At 38.4% G+C, this 25235-nt stretch overlaps 1 protein-coding gene across 1 annotated transcript in view; it reads left to right on the top strand.

Moving 5' to 3' along the window:
- LOC124056079 (cadherin-22) overlaps positions 1 to 2841 on the top strand; it is a 71626-nt gene extending 68785 nt beyond the window's left edge. Inside the window, exon 12 of the mRNA XM_046383177.1 lies at positions 1890 to 2841. Within this exon, the coding sequence (XP_046239133.1) occupies positions 1890 to 2428 (539 nt within the window). The 3' untranslated portion in view covers positions 2429 to 2841. The remainder of the gene's footprint in view (positions 1 to 1889) is intronic.
- The last annotated feature ends 22394 nt before the right edge of the window (positions 2842 to 25235 follow it).

Raw genomic sequence — 25235 nt, 5'->3', positions numbered from 1 at the left:
ACGCTGCTAAACTGTAGTTGTAAAGGCTGACTTTCTGAGAAGAGGGGCATTGCCTGAGCCCTCCTTCCTGGATTTCAGTGACAAATGTATTCTGATTATGTCAGTAATTTTTAATATTATTAAAATAAAATAGTAAAAGTATTTACTATGTACTGTACATCATTCCCTGTCCACACTTGTCTTTATTTGTTAATTAGTTGATCAAAAAGAGGCTTGACTGCTGTTTATCTGTTAGACTTTTAAAAATTGAGATGTTCATTATGTATCACATACTCTCCAGAGTGCATCATTTTTTCATAACTGCCTGTAATATGTTTTCATCATTACTGACATTTGATGTTGCTGCGAGTCTGAGACAAATCTGGTGGACGTTTCAGAGGGAAGGGTGCAGCCCTGGGAAGGGATGATGGACTCAGGGGGTGGGTGTCTGTGCCAAGTGAGGCTTGTCTAATTACATATATAAGTAGTAATTAAAATAAGTAAGCAGAAATTAAAGCCATGTTGAGATAGAACCTTGATTGAACCTTTGTTTTCCTCGTGTTTCATTAGTCTGTAATGTGATCCATCTCAGATGTCCTCCCTTTTTTAATCCAGACTTAATTTTCTAAGACATTTTTCTCCCATTGTAGGTAGCTGCTCATGGTTTCAAGTAGTGATGGAACCACAAAATCTTTGTTTCACCTGACTTGGATTAGTATTGATATACAGATCTGATCTCCATTAGGCCGTTTGAATCATATTTTTGGGCAAGGCTATCAGGATTGAGAAAAATCAATGCTCATGCATTTGAAATGTAAAACTTCATAATATATTATCATCCCCTGCTGTGTCTTTGTCCTGAAAGGTGAAATCAAAGTTACAATGGGAGTAGAATAAAACTTTACCATGGAAAGAACTTGAAAGTTCATTCAAAGTACTTATTTAATGTGCAGTACTCCGGGTCCAAAATTATTACCTGCCAGTAAATGTAGGTGAATTGATGAACAAAATAGCTCGGTCAACATTGACAATTTTCATTGTCATTGTTGAACTAGACCTACTTTACTACAAACTCTCATCACTATAGCACATATGTTGACTGACCACATTTTGTTTTGCATCAGCTCTGCACATTGTGGCAGTATGTGAAGTATTGATTCAAGTCGAGCTGTACAAGCAATGGAAAAAAGACCTATGACTGTCAATGTGGCTCTGTAGTAACATTTTATGAATAGCAACTTTTACTTCTTTTCTGAGACAATGAACATAATATGGTCTTTCAATAACTATTATGCTTATCTATCATGGTGACTAAAATAATGTCTTACAGCATGAAGTATGTTTCTGTGACTGCAGAAACATGACGGTAAGGTGGTATGTAAAGTATGTTCACGCGCTGGGAGTCAAACATTGAAGGGGGCTGTTAGTCTGTGATGTGCTAACCCTGAAAGAATTAAAAAACATAGCAACCATAATAATTAATGTAAATACTATTTTTTTTATTTGCCTTAACACCTTGAGAGACAGTGAGGTACTCAGATCACTTACTTAAGTAAAAATACTAAACCACAGTTGTTTTCTTTAGTACAAAAAGCCTCGGATCTGAGTTTGGTATGTTATTCTTAGCAAGAGGAAGAGGAATTCTATTTTTGCTTGCCATCTCTTTAAACTCAGCCTGTCAACTCTTAATCCTTGTCTGCTACGCAGCAAAAGATTTAAAACAGCAGATTTCAAAACATTTGCTGCAGTGACAGTTTATAAAGTCCTGGCTTTCATCTCATCCTACTCTGTTGATCTGACAAATTCATATTTAACCTTTAAGTTGAGCTAATCTAAATGTATGTGTCCATTAGAGTGGAATTACAATATTTCTCCTTTTCTCTGTCTTGTTCTGTCTTCTTTTCTATCAGTTCTTGTTTTGCTGATTCTGACCCTGAAACGACACAGGAAGGGCCAGAGGATGGCTGAGGATGAGGAGGACATGAGAGACAACGTCATCAAGTACAATGATGAGGGCGGAGGGGAGCAGGACACTCAGGCATATGACATGAGCGCATTGAGGAACCTCTATGACTTCCCAGAGGCCAAAAGCTGTGACTCTGGCCCAGACATCCGTTCATTACCGCAGTGGATACAGGCTACTCGAGTGGGTGCTGGAGGTGCAGAGGGACCTGCAGCAGCAACAGCAGCCGCAGACTTCTCCCTATTCAAAGGCTACATCCGAAAGAAGGTAGAACAGGCTGATGCTGACCTGTCGGTGCCACCGTATGATTCCTTCCAGACATACGCCTTCGAGGGCACCAGCTCACCTGCACTTTCACTCAGCTCCATCCATACGCTGTCCACCACCTCGGAGCAGGATTTTTCCTACCTCAGCGACTGGGGACCACGTTTCAGGCAACTAGCGGGCTACTACGCTCCAGGAAACCCTGAGGAAGAGGGGTCCTAGCACAGCTTCTCCTCTGCAGAGAGACTTTTAAACTCTCTCCTTTTCCTTCTTCTCCTTTTGCCTCCTTTTCTTGCCTTCTGGCACACAACTGAGATCAGAGCCAGCACTGTGTACTCTTTAAAGACAGAGCACCACCTCTTTATCCCTTTGAAAGAAAATTCACAGTGTTCAACTTTGAACTCAATTTTTTTTACACTCTTTTTTTTTATTTTTGCAGGAGTTTTTGGACTTGAGCATGAAAGCTCTGAGGATGATGTAAGAAAAGTGCAAACAAAGAGATATAGAGTCATCAAAATTGCTATTTAGTCTGAGGGGAAGTTTTTCTCTCTGCCATATCACAAATGAGAACCTTTATTTCAAGCTATGAGACTGTTATGAGAGTTCAGAGTATCAACATGACCTAGGTAGGGTTAAACCATGCCAAGGCAAACTGTACTGAAGAACTGAAGAACTGAAGTGTTGTCTGAAGTATTTATTTAAGGAGGAAATATTTATGTATTTATTTGTTTTTATGTATTTATTTATTTATTTACACCATGATCACTATGGTAACTGCAACAACTAACTCTTATGAAATGTTAAAGAAAAGCTAAGATGGAGGACATTCAAAAAGGACTGAGGAAAAAAGAAAGAAAAAAAGAAAGAAAGAAAGAAAGAAAAGGACTCCAGTGGCAGAGGACTCTACCTAATACTGACACAGAGGTGACATCTGGGTCATAAAAGAACTACATTCTGGAAAATATTTGTATTTATTTTCTATGACCACTTTTGTAAAATAACCAACTTCAGAGAGGCAAATAGAAAGAGGGCACAAATGGAGTGAAAGGACTGCAGAAGAAAAGAGCTGCCTGGTCAGTCTGAATGGTTCAGACTGACATACTTTTTTGCTGTATTTTAGTGATTTATAGAGTTTTTTTTTTTCTTTTTGATGTCAACAACTGAGGACAATTGTGTGTTAACAATTGCTTTTCTTATCCTCTCTACAGCCAACTGTAAGGCAATAAGGCACAAACCGCAACAGTGATTTAAGACTAAACAAAATGACTGTTTTACGGAATTGGTTGGAGGCCAGCTTCACCCCACAGGGAGACAAGTTTTATTCCAGATTTGTGTGTGAATGTGTACAATATGTTCAGTTCATTTTATATTGTGATATATTTGATTTTGCTTTTGATGTTTTATTTCCTTTGGAGGAAGGAGGGAAGGGAAACCAGTGACAACAGGACGGTGTCTCATTAAGATGGAGGAGGTTACGGGTAATGCCGGAAAAATGGACTGGCCATATCCATGTGTTATCCACAACCTATTCAACATCAACCATAACTTGCAAATGTATGGAAAATTTAAAAAAAAAAAAAGAAAATAAATAAATATTTAATTTTTTGGATAAAATCCTGCATCTCACTGTGTGCACTAAACTACTATTGCTAAGTAAGTGAGATCACAGTGATCAAGTAAATAGAGCATCCCTGTAACTAATTATTGTTTGCCACTTGTTTGCTGAATGTGTCTCCTGAATTATGAATAACTGTGGAGCTGGCTTGTGTTTACACCAGGGGTAGATTCAGAGAATAGTCCTAGATGGAAACAAACAGACCATATGACAGGCCTCAGCAAACAAAGACTCTTCTCTCAGTGTGGGTCCCTCCTGGCTACCTCCTGCCAAACTGCTGTAATTGTCACAGTCACCAGAGAATGCTGAGGCATAAGAAGTTGCTTTCATCTTTATGATCTGCTGCTAAAACGGCCAGTCAGAGAGGGGCTGGGATTCACATTGAGTTGCTTTCATAACTGCGTTTCAAAGAAAATGTCAGCTTTTTTTCCTGGTCATTAGTAGGTTTACTGTATCCACTGATTGCTGAGAACAGACAATGGACTGCGTTTCAAACATAAATTATCCATCGTTGCAAAACAAAAAAGAAGCTCTCTCCCAACCTTTAGTGTTCTGTTATAGAGCTGAAGTGGCATCAACATGGAAAAATAAAAAGTATTGTGGCTGTCATACTTCTTTTTGTCTATACAAGCAGAGGAGTGATGCCACAATTTTATTTTATTTTATTTTATTTTTTTGCAGTGGTGTTGAGATGACAGTTTGATAACAAATTACCAAAGGAAACAAATTTAGTGGTTAGACTTAATTTTCAGGAATCCACATGAAGAACTTAAAAATATTTCACCAAGGACAATGATACTCTGGATAAATGTGTAAAGTAATGAATTTCAAACTTGAAATGATTTATCAATTTCAATCACATTTTACATCACTGCCTTTATCAGTATTATACTCTATTATACTATACTGACCTATACTGCTGCACTGTATGTATTTATTTATGTATCCCTGCTAAGGAGTGATTTGGTCATCCATTATTAATCATAGCCTTTAGCTCAACAGCATTTGCTAACAGAGAAGCAAATGTCATCCTCTGGATGGATATATACAAATGTAGGTCGACATGAGCTCCACAGTCTCGGTCATACAGGAGCGTGGTGAATACATGTGTGACTTTAAAGATACTCTCTACAGGACAGTGCCATCCGGATGTCCACAGGTCATGTGACTAATGCGCTGAAAGCTGAGGTTAACAAGTAAGCACGGACTCCTATTTCTCCTGCAAATGAACTTCTCATTAATCTTCCATCACTGTCAGAGAAAATGTCATTCCTCAGTGATGGCCTGCACAGGTGAACATAAGAATGTGTTTCCATAAATCAGACAATTTCCCGCCAAACTCCAAGGGCAACATGAGGTCTGTCATTAGTTATGCAGATGGATGTTTGGTGATTGACAGTTCTCTAGGGGGACAGCTGTGTGCACATAATGTATCCTCTCTTCTTTTCTCTGTACTTGGCTGGGTAATGACAATTGATTAAACACTGAGGGGAAATATGAGTGTCCACTGGAGAAAATATCAATCAAACATAGCCTAATAGCTGAATAGCATTAGTTATTTGCTTTTACACACACAAAACAAAGCTTTCACCTTTTACCAGACTAACATCAAATCCATTGAGCAAAAATGCACTGCATAAGCAAAGCTGACTTTACCAAAGCAAATGCAAATGCAGCACTCTGACAAGCTGAATTAATAAAGTGAGATGACTATTATAGTTGGATGGCCATTGACTCTTTACAAAGATTGCACTCAGGCAAAGAAATGCGTGAGCATGTATTTTATATACAAAATGACACCTTTTCCATGTCTAGACAAGCACTTCATTCAAAGCTTGGATAATGACTTTCTTGCTGGTGTTGTTTTTGTGACAGTACATTACTTGGGATCATTCAGTTTACTTTATACAGTATTAAATCAAAAGAGTAAAAATAAGGGCAAAAATAAGGGTAAAAAGATCACAAAGGCACCAAATAGCAGCATTTTGTAAACCACTTACCTTGTTCAGGGCCACAGTGGGGCAGAAGCCTTTCCCAGCATGTACTGGGCAAAAGGCAGGCTACTCTATAGAGAGGTCACTAGTCTATCACAGGGCTAACACGTACACACAGGCCCACAGACAGCTAAGAGTTTCCTGTTCGGGTAACCTGCATGGCTTTGAACTGCAGGAAACGGGAACACCCAAGCAGAAACATGGGTAACATGCAAAGTTTCACAGAGAAAAGTGCCAGGACCTTTTTACTTTAAGACACCAATGCCCCCATCAAATATAAACACATCTACAAACATACTTTAGGCTGTTAAGATGGTATCAGTTCAGTTGTCCAAGCTCCTCAGGCAGGTTGTTCCAAATTACATGGCCCTAATGGAAAAGTGTGGTTACCCCTTAATTTCATTCTTGAATCAGTCAGAAAGGCTCTGTTGGAAGATCAGAGGCTGTGCAGACTCAGTGTGTGCAGTGTAGCCAGGGGCCATATCTGACAAGGCTTTAAAGGTGATCAGTAAAATTTACGTTATGTTTTTAGAGGCTGTCGACATTGAGGATACTATTGATTTGTAGTCTGATAAACGGTTATTTACATTAGTCTAAACAAGGATGAAAGATGCTTAAAACTCTAACATTTCCAAGGGTTGCAAGTACTGCTGATTGCGCTGGGAATCAACAGCTTCATGCAGGTTTCATATGCTTGCTGTTTTCATCTTTTGGTTTGCTGGAGTGTGTGGAATGCAGTCCCTCTGGTTATCACAACTCCCTCGCAAAAAGAGTCACTTTCAGTCCACAAGTTCCCAGAACACTGACATATTGATAAATATGACTGTCAAGTGTGTCTAAAAACCAACACGTACAACAGTTATATATTAAGTAAAGGATTATAGCATCCTATTGATCAGTGATATAAGTGCCCTTGATGTCTGGTCCAAGAGAGGTTCCTCGCCACTACCAGAAGACCCCCGTCAATGTACATATATTATCTCAGCACTAACAGCAAGCCTGCTTTGCAAGTTGGTAAGGTGGAATATTTCAAGTGTGGAGCGTATATTCATGCTCCTTTGAATAGTTGATAGTTAGGGAGAAAGTTTCGTTCCTAAACCTGCATTAACATGCAAAGCAAAGCACCCATGTTCCAAAATTTTGTGGGCTCCAAATTTTTCCAACTTCAGGCAGCATTCATGTTACTGAGCTGTCAACTTGTGCCAGGCCACACTGGCTTGGCCTGGCAAGAAGCCAGTCTTTCTCACAAGAAACATTTTCAGTTTGTGGTGGCAAAATGACGAATAAGTATGTCTTGCTTTCCCGACTAACATTGACTAGGTTAAGTTCTGTGCTAACATCAGTTTTCTAGCTTAAAAGCTTGTTAGTAAAACATGCAGGGCTTGACAATTAACCTCTCTGAGTGAATGAAACATATGGGGAAAAAAACCATAGTACCTTTGAAACCCATTCATCAATGCATCTAAATATGCATCATGTGTTGCTGCTGTAACATTTATGGCCTGTGAGTTAATTTATTTATATATTTTGACAAGGAACTTGTAAAAGCTCGATCCGTTTTCACTTACTAGAAAAAGTTTAATGGCAAGCCCCGAGCATGTGTTGCAGTAACAGCTTACAGCTAAAAGCTTACTAAAACATAATGACTTTTCAGTGACTATAAATGGACTTAAATAATGAAGAATAAACACAGAATCTAATAGTTGTGGCTATTCTAGGTGATTTAAGCATGTGGCGTTTAAACCTACTATTTCTTTCATCAAGGAATTTGTCTTTAGGCTGAGAGAAATCTTCCCTGTTTTTGTGCTTTCCTATGTTCAAATAATCACACCATGAAGGACGCAGAGGGAAAGAACAGATTTATGAACCACATTTCTTGATGATTGGTCTTATTGTTGGTGCTCTTGTTGGTGGTCACAGAGCTGTGAGTCCCACAATCTTATCAAAGGGTTTGAAAATCTGCGTCTAACACAAATCACATCTGTGGCTCTCAAGCTATTATATTGTCCTATACACAAGAACCATTTCTCCTTTAAAGACATTTGCAACCAAAAATACAGATGCTGCTTAAAACTCTACCTACTTAGTTTTATGGCAATCAAATTAAAGTGACTAGACCTGATCTGGAAGTCAGTGGTGACTCTTCTATAACTCATTGCACATTGGCAGTGTACCAGACAATTGATTTGACGCTGTCTCTGTGTTGCTACATTTGAGTCTGCCTCTACAGCATCTCTGTCACTTTAAATAAAGGCAGACATCTCACCGAGGACTCACCATACTGAACAGAGTGGAGAACATTAGTGCTGTATAGTCTCTTGACATGCATGCGGCTTGTGTGGGTGCTGCACTGATTCACAGCTTTAGATACACAAGGGAAAGACTATTTGAATAGGAATCTATTATATTACAGCTTAAATATTATTGACATTGAGCATAAAATTTAAAATGGATGTTTTGGTGAAAGACTAATGAATCTCTACTACTGTAATGCTGAATCTTCACACCTTTTCTTATTTCTTGCAAACCAGCAAAATTCTTCACTTTGTGAGAAGAAAAACTACCTACTGCACTTACACAGTTGATCCAGTGTCATCTCTCTTTGTGGATGCCCTTGAAACCCTATTTCTGTGGCCTCACACTCTCTAAGGCTTTGCAGACGTGCAGGATGACACCTCCCTGGCTCAGAACGTGACTCCACTTAAGCTGGCATCAATCGTCATCACATTTACCTTAAACATTTTCAGAAATATCTCTTGTCACTTAAGAGGAGCCCCCTTGAGGTATCAACCTTTAAAGAATAAAATGAAACAAAATGCCACATTCAGAAAGCTAAAGATAATCATGTTTGATGTCATCATAAGCCCACAAAACAAAAGTCTACTTTTGTTTGCCCTTCAAGCACCATGCAGCAGGAACTAGTCTGCAGGAGGAGACATACAGATGCATAGCTACATGTCAAAACTTGTCTTACTGAACTTGCAACACATCATCAGTGATGTTCACGTTTACGATTGGTCCAAGTAGTTGATCGCTCTGATCCCTCTTCTCCCACAATCTCCACAATTTCTTGCTCCAGTTGGATCAATCATCCTCTAAATGGAGATCATAATTCAGCTCAGGGTTGACGAAATCTGTCAAGGGTAAGGCAGGACTGTCTTATTGTGCTTCTCAAAATTTTTCTTTAATATCACTGTTTTTTGTCAAATCACTCTTCAGATCATCTTGTTTTGTTATTTTGGACTCAATTTCTGGGGTACAATTTGATTTTGATGTATATAAAATTATGTATCAAATTATGCACAAAATGGATCTTTACACCCCCTTGATTATCTATTCAAACATTTATGGTGGCCCCGCAGACACAAGCTGCCAAGTAACAATGACCAATCACTTGAATTGGTATTCAGTATAATAATGCTAGAAGTACTCCATTAAATGGTAACCGAACAGTGATAAACAAGCTTGAACTGCTAGTTTGATATGCTCTCCAGCACTTTGTTTTCACACTTGAGCTAAAATTGGCTGTAAAACAACATTTGCCACAACAGATGCTGTGGAGATAAAGGAAAAGTAATGCACAGGGCATGTGACTCACTAGTGTGTCTCACATGAATACGCATCCTGTTGTCAAAAACTTGGTGTGACTTTAATCAGTAATTGAAATTTCATAAATGCTGTTACAATTCATTGCTATTCATGAGCAGTTATATGATGTTATAAGGTTGTTTCAATAAAAAAGCCTTGAGTCTTGGAAGAAGCTACTTCAGAAATGGGTTTAGGAGAGCTTCAGTCTGCCTTAGCCTCACTCTTTGATTAGAAATTGCATGCGCCTGCATTAATAAGACAAACCTTAATCTTGGTATGGTCATTCCAGTGGCTGAACAGTGAACATGTCCTTTTTAATTGGAAGGTAGAGATGCTGTTTAATGAAAATAAAAAGTAGTTTATTACTTCCATTCAATATTTTACAGATATGTTCTGAATCAACATTTCCTCATTCGGTTAATAGAAGGCACAATGTGTCGCCATTATGTTTACCTTGAACGTATTTTTTGTAATAAATTAGATAAAATAATTTCTAGGTGATGGGGTTGTGTGGCGTGCGTCAGGATTTTTCTTGTCAGATCTCTTTTCTACTCATGACATTTCAGCAATGAAGAGAGGAAGCAGACACAAAAATTTTGCCTTCATAACTTATTAACTTCATGGTAGCAGGGAGGAGAGATCCTGGTAGAGTGAAACTGCAGCAGTCTCTAGATATCAATCCTCTGAGATTCTTTCATATCTTTTCTTGTTTAGATGAGCTGGAGTGTATCAAATGTCCAAACATTGATCTGCCAAGAATGCACCAATGGTATACCGCATCATGCCTGTTTTTAGCCTACACCATAAAGAAAACTAAGTAACTGTCCATAAATGCATGTTATCAAATCCTAAAAACCTACCATACAAAAACTAATTTCATTTAGCTGAGTTTACTAACAAACATTCATCCACGTCCCATTTCCCACATCTCTGTCATATTCTTGTCAACATTTGGGAGATCACAGGCCCACATGTATCAGAAACAAAAGCAATCACACACCCCAGAATAGTGCCCTGAACAGAGATGTCTGAAATTACAGAATAATTGGATGAGATTCTTTGTTGAAGGTTGCCAAGCATTACCATGATAATAAAAATGTAATTAGTAATAATACCTAGAAGTGGAGGCTGTCACTGGGGTTAGCAACATTCTAATTTCCTTTTTTTTTTCAAACACCAGCGATTAGCCAATTTGTGGCGTTTTAAGGCTCGCTGCGGCTTTGAATGAGTCTTTAAAGCTTTGTCGAACGAAATAATGTGAACCGCCTATCTGGGTATTTTTGGACGTGCTGGAATTATGGGTTTATTGAAGCTGTATAATTGCGTTTTATTGTTTCTTTCTTTCACCTCTCCCTTTCTCTTGTGGCTCATACCCCATCTGCCCTCAGAGGAAAGTCCTTTTTATTTCTATTTTATTTCTGTACAGTAAATTCGATCTCCTTTCATTATGCAAATCAATTTAATTTCAGCTAAAACCTGGAGAGAGCAAGTGAGGGAGACTTTGGTGAGAGAGGAAGATGAATTAAAAAAGATGAAAAGGAAATACAACAGGATGCATTCAGAATGGATGAAGCAATAGATTCTGCCTGGATCTAATTTCAATAGATTAAACCTCCTTTTTTCTTTTTTTTGTCTGGCCTTTTTATCCATGAAGCACTCAACTTGATTCAGGTTGACACCTGTTTTGCCCTAAAACAACTGCACTCCTTGTCCAATGTCGGAGGGTGAGAGACAGATGGAGCTTTAGGATAAACTGTCTCAGTGATTACCCTCTCTGTCTTGTACAGTAAGTCAACATTATAAATCTCTGGGGAGACAGTGGAACAGTATCAGTCAACTCTAAAAGCCAATTACTTTCTCAATGACCTGGCTCATGTAATATTTACTGCAATATAGTGGGTTCTACTTACTTTAGGTTTAGGAAAAGGTGCTGTAGAAATAATAAAACTGTTATCTTACATTTTCAATATTCCATGAGACTGCTATGTTTATAGAGTTTTTTCTCTATTTTTTTTTCTCTATTTCAATATCATTTTTCTTTAAGTTTATTTTCTCATTTCACACATTGAGGATTTTCTGAAAAAAAAGAAAAAAAAAGTAAAAAGTGAAAAGTATTTTTTTGGGGGGGCTTTGATGCCTATTCAATGCAGAACACACTGTTTGGAAATGTTTACTACTGGAATTTGCTCTAAACTGCTTCTCTTTTCCTCCTACATCCCAACAAATTTAATTACTATTACCAGTTCACAATCAAGCATTCCGCTAAGTGAAGTGAAGGCAACATGCCCGACCCCATGGTGAGAAGGTTGTAGCTCCTCTCCACATGGAACCATCTGATGAGTGTGTGCATGCTTTGAAGCAAGTGTGTGTGTGTGTGTGTGCTTACATGTGTCTGTATGGGGCCAGACAGACACTGCTGTGTGTACAAGCTGTCTCTGCTGGCCAGTCACCGCCCACACCAGCCAAGTGGCTGCCTCGACAAACACACACTCAAACCACACGCATAAAGGACAATGAATGCCACTGGCAAGGTTATTACTCAGTCTCATGTGCTTTTACGATCCCCCTTTCTTCTCTACTTTTGATCTATTCTCTCTTTGTTTGAAAAATAATGAGATCGTCATTGTGAATACATCAAAGAGGTCAATCTTTGAGAGAGTGAGGGGTAGGATTTTTATTTTAGTGCATAGCTGAAAGAAATAAATAAGGTAAGTCCACACTTATAAGTGACATTTGGCATACATTCATATATATATATATATATGAACATATGCATTTAAAGCACATCATATACAACACATCAGAAGTTACTCCAGCCTCCAAAACCAACTAAACACACACAACTAAACTGAATCAACCCACTTTTGCTGAAATAAGATTCACAAATGTATTTGTGCAGTAATTGCACAAGACTGCATTAAGTTAGACTGTCTATTACCTGCCCAATTTTCTTTTTTTCCCAGAGTCACATAATGCTGATTAAAAACGCCATTTTCACCTGTAAAATGCCAAGGAGATTGTAGCCAGGACATTTTGTACTTCAAGTGTGTTTATGGTATTTGTAGCCTCAGTTTAGGCCAAGAACAAATGCTGCCAACTCATGTTTCTTGGGTTTTTACTTGACAAGCTTTTCTGCTCAGGGATTCAAAGTCATATTTTCGGAACGTGTGCTGATAGATGTGAGGGGCTCTATGGATTAAATATATATTGTAAATCTTGTTTCAATAGTGACAAAGCTTCAAGGTGTGCTGTGGCCTGAGATAAAAACAGGAGAAAACAGTAGCAGATCATTCACACAAGGAATTGGAATTTTTTTTTTATAACTTTTACTCCGCATGAGATCATATTTTGCCTCTATAAAACACTTCTAGACAAATATTTTACACTGTCTAAGTCTCTTGAGAAAAAAGTATTAGCTGTGTCTATATTTAATTGCTCATTTGTCTGTACCAGGAGACAGTAAATAGATTAAAAACACCTGCCACCTGCTCTGTAATAATGCTGCTAACAAGCTTTAATGCTACTCAAGAGGAATAAAGGCTTTTCACTTATCTTACTATAGTCATGTTCAAAGGTTAATTAATATAGATTATATATTAGATATATAATAGCAGTTGTGCAGTGCAGAAAATATATTTTTTATTATCAAACTATACATGACATCTTCAGATCCCATATTGTTTGGCTATTGATTAAAGTTAGATAATCACCAGCTGCATAATAAACAAAGTTGATTTGATCTATGTAGTGTTGTTGATGGAAAAGTATTTGTCAACCAGGAAATATTTTAATGTATATCTGTTGATGGATGGTGATATTTGATCCTTGATGTTTCATGTTCACTGACAGTCAACCAGTCACTGTGGACTTATGGAGTAAACGCGTTCACAAAACATGATGTCACCCATGCCAAGTACTCAAGTTAAGAGCCAGTCCCACCACTTTTTTGACATTCATTTCCATTTCTTAGTAAAAGTTTTTTTTTTCTCAACTTGTCTCAAGAGGAAGAGGAGCTATTGAACTTTTAAGAGAAGAATGTCTTTGAAAAGAAACTAACTTTTAGCACCTCTGAGGACTCTACAGGACTGTAACTTGTGATCAGAGCTGACATTTATGGGTTAAGTGTTAAACATCTCTATAATAATATACATTTTTATCAGACATTTTATGTCAGAATCAAACTCCTTTGCCTTTGCTTTGAACACAGGTGTATTTCTAATTTTCAAACAATGTTTCCATAAAGTGTAGGTCAAAGTAAACAAAGTTGCCCACTCAGGATGGTGCAGTGGAGAACGACACAGACTCTGCTGAAAATGAGGACAGTTTCAACCGCCTACCTTTCCTCATACAGCTGACTAATCCAACAGGTAGACCTCAGGGCATAATTGTAATTTCAATTTTAGTGGAGACATCTGCTTTGAACTGCTCACTACTACTACAATTACAGTCTTCACAAGGGTGTTGCGTTAATATGCATTGTACAATTCACATATAACCCACTGCCACTTAAGATGAAATTCTGACATGAGCAGTGAATTGAGGAAGGGGGGATGATGGCTGCAATTTTCATATAACCATTTTTGAAGCAGAAAAATGTCAAATCAAAATTAAATCTATTTTGGCACTCATTTTAAATGTGTGCCAAAGCTGCAGACAGGATTTAAACCACTGTCTCTTGTGATGCAAAACTTTCTTTTTGAAGATCAGCTCCTACCTAGAAAATAAAGTCCATGTGAGACTATTATTTTGATTATAATGTATATATCCATGTTTCTCTCTCCGTCATGTCCAGAACACTGATCACTCAAGCTTCGGGAGGCTCATTTTAAAGAATTCTGTCACTAGTAAGACTTTTCTCTCAAAATGAGAGCTCTAGTCTTTACAGTTCCAGCTTTTCCAGGACAGCAGCCTGATCTTACTCCTCAAGGCTGACGTGCCTGAAGAGCCCTAAGAAATGCTACCTGTGGTTCATATGACTGTCAGTGATGATACTACCGACAGTAGCACCATGAAAATTGTATTTAAGTGAAAGGGTAAAAGGCCAGTTTGATGTTGGCTGTCTAAAAATGGCAGTGGCATTTCCCCCACAGCCCTGGAACACAGCCCTGGATGATGGCTCACCCTCAGCCTAGACCGCAGCGTTGATGGACGCTGTAGAGCTCACTGCACTCAGCACTTGAGCTTTGGTCAGTGTAATGGTGGGTCAAAGAGATGCAACTGTCATTTTCTCTTGTGCAAAAGGAGAATGAGTGTATAGCAGGAATTCTGTTGTTTCATCTTTAACTGGTCATCTGGTCCATTTTTCCCCAGTGTTGACACTATACAGGCATGGGAAAGGGTGATTCATTTCCAAGATGATCACAAAATGTATTGTTTTTTAATCAGTAATTTCACTTTTAATTAAGTTTTTTTTAATAACAAGCATTGTATTTTGGTACTTTTAAAGTTGCATGTGTTACAGAGTAAAAACAATGACATTACTTTTGGTTTAGGTTAGAATTATTGTACCTCAACATAGTATATCAATCAATTGAGCATGCTAATCAAACATGATCTAATGCACCACCCAACAAGCATGCTGACTTAAAGGTTAAATAGACAATTCTGGGAAACAATGGTTGATTGTTGAGTCTCTTTTCCAGTTATTAAAATACCATAGCTTTAAGTTGGTAATAAGACTGAACCACTGGGATGGATGTAACACAGTAACATCAACCCAGAGTACATTTTAACTGACTTCCTTTTTACTTTTATCTAAGTGTATTTTAGTAAAGTACTTTTACTTGAGCATATAATGCTCTGGTGCTCTTTACACCTCTGCTGCCAGTTTCCAGGTAACTGTTCTCATCTAAGAATGGTCCTGTGAAGATACCGCAGAGCAGTCAAGAAGCAATGTGCAAAAGAGCTGTTAAGCGAATTTTACTACCTTTAGACAAAGCGTAACAAAGGCTAACTGTTTCCAGTCTTTATGGTAAGCTAACCTGCTGTCTATGGCCTTGTAGGAATAAACAAACATGAAGTTTCTCATCATTTTGTATGTTAATTTATTTGAAAATAACAAATAATGACACTTTTCTTTGGTCCTCATCACAGAATTGCTTAACCTGCTAAATTGCATGAAATCGTTCACTTGATGAGGACAAACAGTATTAAAGAATCTATGCTTATTTTATTAAAGCCTTGAGAAAACTTAGCAGTCACTAGATAAACATTTTGCTTTATAACACAGAAGTTTTGCCACTTTGGTAACTCCTCTGTCTTCGTGCTGGATCAAAATCACCCTGTGCCAAGTATTCAATCCAGTACAAATTTAGCGAGACATTTTTAATATACACACACATCCAGCACATATAGTATTTGTCCTTTGCTGAGTAAGCTGGTAGTGTTGAAAAGTGGATATGCCACACGATTAATTATCAGTGTTTGTACATCATTAATTTTTTATTAAAGCCAGCTGCAAGTGTGAGCATGTACTAATAAAACAGATAAACAGATCATTAGCACTCTCCATGTCCAAAGAAGGGGGACAATAGATGCTTGCTAAAAGGTAAAAATTAAATAATGAACTCTAATCAGTGTTCTGCAATGTAAATACATCCTCTGGACAATTCTGAATTGAGGCATGTCTGGATAAAGACCATGACCCAGACAGAGTGGACCAGATTCAGCACAGGCAATCAATAATATGCTTGTCAAAGCAGAAGGGTTGGTTAAATTATGGATAAGTAGCAATCATTACCATAAACTGTGTGGTTCATTAGCCAGAATCATCCATATCATTTAATTAACTTGAAATGTCCCTATTGCTTCATGAATCTAGCATGGTGAGGCACGTACATCTCGCTGGAAGACATATGACCTTAATCAACCGCCTCTCTGTCTGCATATTATAAAGTCTACTAATTAAGGTCTATGAATTTCAGTCTAAAATTCCCAGAGTTCAGCAAAAATTACATCTTATAATCATTATCTGTATAGGTGAGTGAGCAGTTATTCGCTGATAATAAATCTTTAGTTTACTGTTGTTCTCAAACTGTAGAAGCTGTTACTTTCAAATGTAAATGTTTTTCTTCATGATGTGCTGATAGATCATTTTCTGTAGAGCAGGAATTCATTGCAGTATGATGTCCAAAGTATAGCCAAGATTAAATGCTTCGATGTATTACAAATGCTATGACATACTGCCAAATTCATCTTTTACCAGAACAGCAGCTCAGAAATTTACCTACAGCATTCAGTATCACAATTGTTGCATTTGGCCTGCATTAGGTCTGTAATTGCTGTGATAAGTGCGAATGAGTGCAATTAACAAAGCATAGTGATTGCCTCTCGTCTCTCTTGACTTTCTCTCTATCTCTCTCTGTTTTTCTTTCTCCCTCTCTCCCTTTTCTAATGATTCTCTCATTTTGGTAGACAGATCTGCTGCAGATTAGAATCTGGGACCAAGATGACAGCAGAAATCAATAATGGTCATTAAAGCATGTTCAACCAACGCACCACGGGGAAGTAACTTGCTCATTTCCTGCGTATGCAAAGTTTCCATCGCTCGCTGGCTCCTTTGGCTTTTTTTTTTCTTTCCAATGAGATTTATAGATGAGTAAAAATAGGGTTGTGAATCTGATTTATCACAACAAAGCTCTTTGGCTGGATCTCTCTGCCACTGTGCCCATGGTCCTCTCAGGAGAGCTTCACCTGGCACCCTGCCACCAGCCACTTCATCTCCCCCTCCCTCCACTCCTCCCTCCTTCCTCCTCCCTTCATGTTTTTATGGTTCTGTGGCGCAGAGCTAATTTCAGTCAATTTCTGAAAAGCACTCTGTTTTACTGTGAAATGGGTCTCCAAAGAGGTCATAAGCGAGGAAGTTTCTGGTTGATGGGATGTTATTCCATGTTACAGCATTTCTGAGATTTACTGTTTGGCAACAAATATTCTAACCTTCCAATTTTTAAATGTCAACAAACAAGATTTAACATCAGCTGTTTCGCACAAGCATTGGTAAAATAATTAATGAAGCATGAGCTTGGAATCAAAAAGATGCTGTTGACCAATCCTATTTTAAATATTTTAACTTAAATATATACTTGTAAAACTGGATTTCAGGGGTCAAGCATGAGAAAAGATCAGGTAACATCAAGTAAGCAATGTTCAGCTAGAAGGATCTTTTTTGCTAATATTTTGTAACATTTATATAAATGTTGAATTTCGTGCCTCTGTAGTCCATCCCTAATGTAAACAGAACATAAAGAGCAAATTAATAAAATTCGAAGCGACATGTGATGTAAGGCCCTTACATGCATCTTGCAGCTGTTGGCATGAGATCCTGCATTGCATCTTGCATGTTCATAGTAGCATCATTATACCGTGTGTGTAGGCCTGGTGAGCATCTCTGAAACATTGGTGTCTGAGGATGTGTCTGCTGTATCTACAGCTGATTGTTGGTGACCTATTGCCAGCATGAGCTACACTCCCTCCAACGACAGCCGAGGTTAGCACGAGTTTCTTAACATACAACAAACGTCCTTGTCACATATTCAAATGTGAATTTGTAGATGTTCTCAAATGAAATGATAATGAATGTACTCAAACATCAACTTATGTAAATATTTTCTGTAGCTTCCAGCACTTCATCAGCCCTTAAGATCTATATATCAAAGCATAATGTCACAAATGTAAATTTATGTACATATAGCCGTGGATGGTGCATGCACACCTGCAGCAGAGATACACAGGCACATTGAGCATGTTCAGCTCTTACTATCACTTCCTCCCAGGTATGGCTCCAAGTGTGACAGTTTTCTTCCATGCTTAACAGGGAGAATACACATTTTGGAAGTGATTTTGCCAAAGGCTTTTTACTTATTACACCATCAGCCATTGAAAGAGAAAATGTGAAAGTTTTGAACAGAACAGGAAAAATCGGTAGGTGCAGGCAACAGTCCTCCTCGTGTTGTTTTGTGTCAGAAAAACAAACAAACAAACAAACAAAAAAACATTTGACCACCACTCTGTAAAATGTAGAGTAGAGACCAGACCAGAAACTACCAATCTCCTGATTGAAGGTTTCATTGTTTATGACTATTACTATTAACTGACTAATTAATGTCAAAATAAATTGCTGCTGTGAAAAATCATGCCACACCTTTAATATATACATATATACCATTCCTTTTGGAGCTAAGCTGGGAAAGCCTTGCACACGCTTGACTTTTACTGTTTAGCTCTAAACACTATTTTTTGTTTGAGTACTTGTTTGGCTAATTTGGGATTTGACAAGGACGAGCTGGATTTCACTACACAACAAGCTATGTGCACAGTACGTAGTCACATACTGACACAAGAGAGCGTAGGATGAATGACTGTGATAATACAACTGGTCTCCCAGCAACAAGGACGCAGTTCCTTTTGACTAGATAGAAGCCAAGGGATGAAAGTATATTAAGTAAATTAATTGAAAAGACCCCCCCAAAAAAAGGGGTACTGACACCCCCGCCACACACACAGGCGTGCGGTTACACGCACACAAGCACACACGCACACACACACACACACACACACACACCTTGGGGAGATGTATTGAGAATACAAGAGAAAGAAAAACTAATTTTCTCTCAATTATGTATCAGGCTATTGTTCCGTGCACAGTTTCTCATAACATTTGAAGCTTGAGACTCACTTGCACATGCAGTTTCTTCAAATTAGGCTTATTTTATTTTCTGACAATATTATATTGTTATTTTCAGAGATCAAAGTTGTGAAAAATACTATTTGCATTAATGATAATATAATGTTGTATACAAGTGATTCATTTTGTTATGTGATCTGAAACAAGTCTTTCCACTTCAGTGGATTCTTGGATTGATTTTTGTGGGCGTACAGTACCAAGATATGATTAACAAATCAAGTTATGATACCATGTTTGAGTGCTCAAATCAATTATCTATAGCACATCTTGCAGTAAACATTAGTAAAAGCCTCACCACCATCAGTATCTGGTTAAAAGCACAATACAACATTCTGGTCCATTATCTATGGTTTCCTTTATATATATAACATTAAGACAGAACACAGACAATTAGACCTACCACAGCTAGGCTTGACTTGAAATATAAAAACATAAATATAAAAATAAAAGTAGTAGAATTAAAACATTAATTAACACTTTGAAAACACTGTATATATAGAGTTCTCTTGTGCATGAATTGTAACTTGTGTGTATAAGAGACTGAAGTGATGATTTGTGACATGCTGAGTATATGCTCTCGGCAAATGTCCAAAGAGCCTGGCCAGTGAGTTGGGTTGTAACAGTCAAAGTAAAGTTAGCTTCCGTAGAATAAAGAAGCAGCAGCAAAAAGGTAAAATTAAAATGTAAAAATAATGACAGAAATGAAGGTCATCAAGTTGTAGTTTGAGTGGCAAAAACACTTGCTGTCGCAAGGTAAATAAAAACATGTAGTGTACCATTCTTCAAAGAAACTATATGTATATATATATATATATATATATATATATATATATATATATTCCATGTTGGCTATTTTCTCCCATTATAACTCAGCTGCATTTCCTGGAAATATTTACCTTTATAGATGTCAATCCTTATCAGCTGTTATTTGTTTGGAGCTTTTGCATTACTGTTACTGCCACTATGTTGATGGACTGATGGAATTTGGTTTGTAGTTGTGAAGGCAAGAGTGCAATGTTGCAAAAAGGTTTCATTTTTTATGTTCCTTTTATGTTCAAGGAAACTGTACTTTCACAGACATATGCAATGCAGTGTTTTTAGCGCTGATAAATAAGTTGCCCTATCTATGTGCTTGACGCAGACATAATTATTCCAATCATTTTTTCAATATCCACTTAATCACCATAACATCTGGTCAGGCCTTCTCCTGCTTCATCGTTGTTTATAAGTTGCTGGCACATGCTGTAACACTCCATACTTTGTGATTTTCTCCCTTGAACAGCCATCTGACGTGAATTTCATTAAAGGAAAGGCAGCTCAGGACAGAGATAACAAAATATCTGCAGTGAGGTCTATCATTATAATCTTTCAATCACTGTGAAGATTGATATATGGTAGAGAAAGTGGTTTATCTCTCTCTCTGACGTCCTCTCACTCTCCTTCTCTTTCTTCCCTCTAGGTCTGACTGACTCCTTGGGCCCATGAAGAGGCTGGGTGGCCCCTCATTAAGCACATTCTGGATTACAGCTCCTGGCCAGGGCTATTTCCAACAACATGCTAGCGCATTGTAATGAGCCTCTCTGTGTGCTGCGCAAACACACTCAATATCCGACTTTAATCACCGAGAAGAAGATAGGCTACTCCTCAAGCCCTCAACAGGAGCAGTGAAAGGAAAGGGGGATTTGCGAGTTCCTCCACTCCCTGATGACATATAATCTCCTAGGGAGATGAGTGTTCTGTCTCGGAGCTCTGACTGACATGTCTAACATTATGATGGAGTGAGTTAGGAGCAAAAGCTTACAGAAATGCCACAGCCAGGAAAGATGAGGCTGAAATGGTTCACAGGGTGAGCAGTGATCCTTCAGCTGTCTGGTCATTCTGCTGGCCATGTAGCTACAGATCATGAGTATGTCAGCTTAGGGAAAGACTCAGGACATCATGTACAGTATGGTGTGTCATCTTCTGCTTGACTATATTCATGTCATTATATTTAAGTCAGAGTGTAGAATTTCTGTCTCTAAAAAACTACATTAATAATGCTGTAATAACAAACTTTATTTTTAAAGCACAAAAGAGTCTAAGTATGCTTTCAAGACAGGGATACCAGCAACATGCACAATCAAAAAGTCTGTGGTCAAGCCATCTCCACAGGGGTCCGAGATGATGTCACTCAGGTAATAAAAAGGCATCACAACCTTCATATGTTGCTTTTTCCCGTGCGCCAAGTACAGTGGAGGTTTGGAAGTTTTGTATAACTTGACCGCCAAAAGGAAGCAACCCTCAAACGTATGTTTATCATCACCTTTGAAACCCTAGGTCACAGTTTTGAACTCACGGGCTGAACAATAGACTGCTGTTTTCTTCTCTCTTTTCTTTTGTTTTCTTTTTCAGCCTGAATCACCCAATCAGCTGATCTCACGTTATCTAAAACCGCATGCCAACTTTGTTAAAGACGAAACAAAGTTAGTTTTTTTTGTTTTTTTTCCACCGGTGAGCCTCTCCATTGCTGCCAAGGGATGCAGCAGCCCGCATCACCAGAAGAGCGAGACCGTTCAGCACCCCACCGAGTACCACGCTGCAGATGTTCAAAACGGATTATTTCTTTTCAGAAGGATCAGAGAAACACAAAGTAAGAGACTTAAGTCTGGGCAGAGGCATTGTTAGAATAGAGTTGTTTATTTATGACTTTTAACTTGTGAGTACTGCATTTAATTAATTCCTAAGAAACTGTTATTTCCTACGTATTAACTTGGCTATTGTCCCAAACATTTCGATTTTGCATGTATAACGAATACCCTTATTTGTTTCAATGATTATTCCCCATAATCATTGATATTACTTACCAATAACCAAATTGTCCTTGCTAATGTACAATATTTGGCTGCAGAAGAAGTTTGTTTGCCGGAGGGCTGAAGAGCAGTAAAATAATGAATGTCTGCAAGCAACAGTGAAGCATGGTGGAGGTTCCTTGCAAGTTTGGGGCTGCATTTCTGCAAATGGACTTGGAGATTTGGTCAGGATTAATGATGTCATCAGTGCTGAGTAATACAGGCAGATACTTATCCATCATTTCATACCATCAGGAAGGCATATTATTGGCACTAAATGTATTCTGCAGCAGGACAACAACCCCAAACACACAGCCAATGTCATTAAGAACTATCTTCAGCATAAGGAAGAACAAGAAATCCTGGAAGTGATGGTATGGCTCTCACAGAGCCCTGATCTCATCATCATCGAGTCTGTCTGGGATTACATGAAGAGACAGAAGAATTAGAGCAAGCCTACATCCACAGAAGATCTGTGGTTAGTTCTACAAAATGTTTGGAACAACCTACCAGTCAAGTTCCATCAAAATCTGTGTGCAAGTGTACCTAGAAAAATTGATGCTGGTATGAAGACAAAGGGTGGTCACACCAAATACTGATTTTGATTTTAGGTTTCTCTTCTGTTCATTCACTGCATTTTGTTAATTAATGAAATTAACTATCACTTGGCTATCACAACACTTCCATTTTTGAAAGCATTCTTAGTTTACAACATTTTTTCACACCTGCCTAAATCTTGAAAATGGCTGACTTATGAAATTAGCCACTGAAAGAAACACCTTCTCCAGCAGTTTATTGTGATTAAGAACCTGTTGCTCTCTCGGGGATGCTAAAGAGGGAACACAGAGCAAAGACTCATGTCTGAGTCTAGTGTACAGTGATAAGCAAAAAAGAGCTTCCTTCTTTATCTTCTCTGTAATGTAAGCCTTTTTCACAGTTTATCCAAGTGGCAGAACCATACAGAAATGGCCTGGTGTTGTAATTTATATCTGATACATCTGTGGTGATGTGCGATGATGTTCCTATAACTCTGACCTTACTGTTTGGTGGAATAATTCATTGTACCATAAATATGTGGCTGGTGGATATAGAGGGCAAAGAATTATGGTTGTGTTATTAAAACATTAAATCCAACTCTTCGCCCAGGGTTGAAAAATAGGGAGGGAAAAATGAGAGAGAGAGAAAGGAAAACATGCTCACGTCTACTGCCAGTTTGCTCTTCAGTTGACGGCAGCTTTTGAGTTCATTTACAGCTTGTTATGATACGGCTGAGGGGTGTGGGTTTTGTGTGTTGAGAGGAGGCCAATACAATCTGTCTTTCAAACCGGGCATGACATGGGGAGGGGAGTAGAGGAGAGCATAGCAGAAGCAGGTATGTAGCCTGCCTAACTGGTGGCTGTATTACATTCCACACAGGCAGCACTGGTGATGGATTGATGCCAGCTGTAGAGAGGCAGTCCTGAATCAATTAAGGTGAGTTCATGAAATTGAACAGAGTTAAAACCTGGGGGGCTGTCTTTTTTATGTATAATTTTATCAAACCTGTGTTCGCCTTCAAACCCTGAGACCTGATAGCCAATAATGGATTGAAATTGCATTACTTTATGACACAAAAATATGTATTTCAAAGGTTACTTTTCCCACTCATTATAATTCAAGTCCATTATTGTAAGTCAGAGGACTCTGAGAAGACCCTGATCTATTTATTTGCTCAGTAATGATAATATGTTAAAGTAAATATGGGAGCAGTGTAAAACACAGTGAGACAATTATGCACGGAGTCTGCAGTTTGTCTCACTACTCTGTTCAGATCACTTCCATTCCCTTTGCCCTCAGATCAGAAGATAACATTTTGATCGACATTTAGGAAGGTCATTGGTTAATTATCAGTAACTCTTCACCTTTAATTACGCACCAGTGGTATTATGTGCACGCTCATTTGCTCGAGACCCCAATCGGTTCGACCACATTTCTTATGCAAATTGGGCAACAATTATCTTCCCCATCAGTGATGGAGGAGGCAGGACTTGTTTGTTCCTAACGACATTGTTTGCGATATTGAGCGTGTCATTAAGTCCTTCCCTGCAAGGATGCTGTCAGGATGAACATCCTTTCATCACTTCTGTACCCTCCTGCCCTATACAGAGCGCTCAACAACAAGGCCACTGCAAAGTCGACCTTAGATACTTCAACAACCTGAAGAGGGCATGTATTCATGTCTGCACGTGGACTGTATATGCACACATCCACGCACATCCACATGGATGCTTCTCTCCAGCACATACTGTGTCAATCCACTCAAAGACATAACACTCTGGACATGGTAATATATGAATAATGTCGGAAATAAAATGAATACGTGTGAATTGTGAACTCTAAAATGTTTTATATATAATAAATGTTGTTTTGTTCAGATTTGCAAAGATTTCTTGAAATAGAACAGTTATTTAAACAAAGCATAATGAACGTAAATCATCATTCAAAATCAACTCTACGATTAATTGATTCCATGAATATACTTACTGCCTGTGGTGTAATTTCAGATGATATGGTTTGTTTAGATGTGACTGTAAGTAATGAAGTGCATGTTAATTTGAATGTTACTATGAAAGCTTCAAAAAGATTTATGAACAACTACATTGTGTGGTTTGACAGAACTGAGGCTGCTGCATTGTTCCTGCCTCCATTGATTCCTGATGTTCCTGATGCATTTTGGTTAGAAAGTAAAACTTAGCACTGATGGTGACAGATTCTATTGTCTTAATAATAATAATATTACTAATAATACATGGTTTGTCTCCCTGCAGGCTGTATGTGGATGTGGATAGCTAATTATAAATGCCAGCCTACAGAGCTTGCCAAGTTTGTGAGAGTTCACTGAGCTCTCAGCAGAGCCAGAGCGACTCACATTCTGCTCTGAATATAAAATGTTAATTCATGCTGCAGGGAATCCAGAATTGGGTGAGAGAGCAGTAGTATTACTATCATCTCTCCCCCAGTCTCTTTCTTCAGCTCCCTGTCTCTCTCCAACCCCATACTGACTGCATGCACTCCTATCATGATAGTTTGTGTTCATTATCGCTGTCTGATACATTTCCTGTTTACTTACTAGGCTGCCACTGACCTGGTCCACTCCCCCCTCGCTCTGGCCACTACCTAAGCTGATGAACCGGAACCCCTCAAGCTCCCACAGTTGACATCCACGGAAATCCATATAATTTACAGAACATACTCATATACTACACCAGCAAACAGTCCAATATTTTGGCAGGGGAGAGAGGCCTTAAGATTCAGGCAGTGGTTGTCAAAAGTCATTAGCAAG

Source organism: Scatophagus argus, chromosome 3 (genome assembly GCF_020382885.2).
Source record: "Scatophagus argus isolate fScaArg1 chromosome 3, fScaArg1.pri, whole genome shotgun sequence".
NCBI lineage: Eukaryota > Metazoa > Chordata > Actinopteri > Scatophagidae > Scatophagus > Scatophagus argus.
The sequence above is the reverse complement of the archived record's forward strand: the minus strand, read 5'-3'. Positions and strand labels throughout refer to the sequence as shown.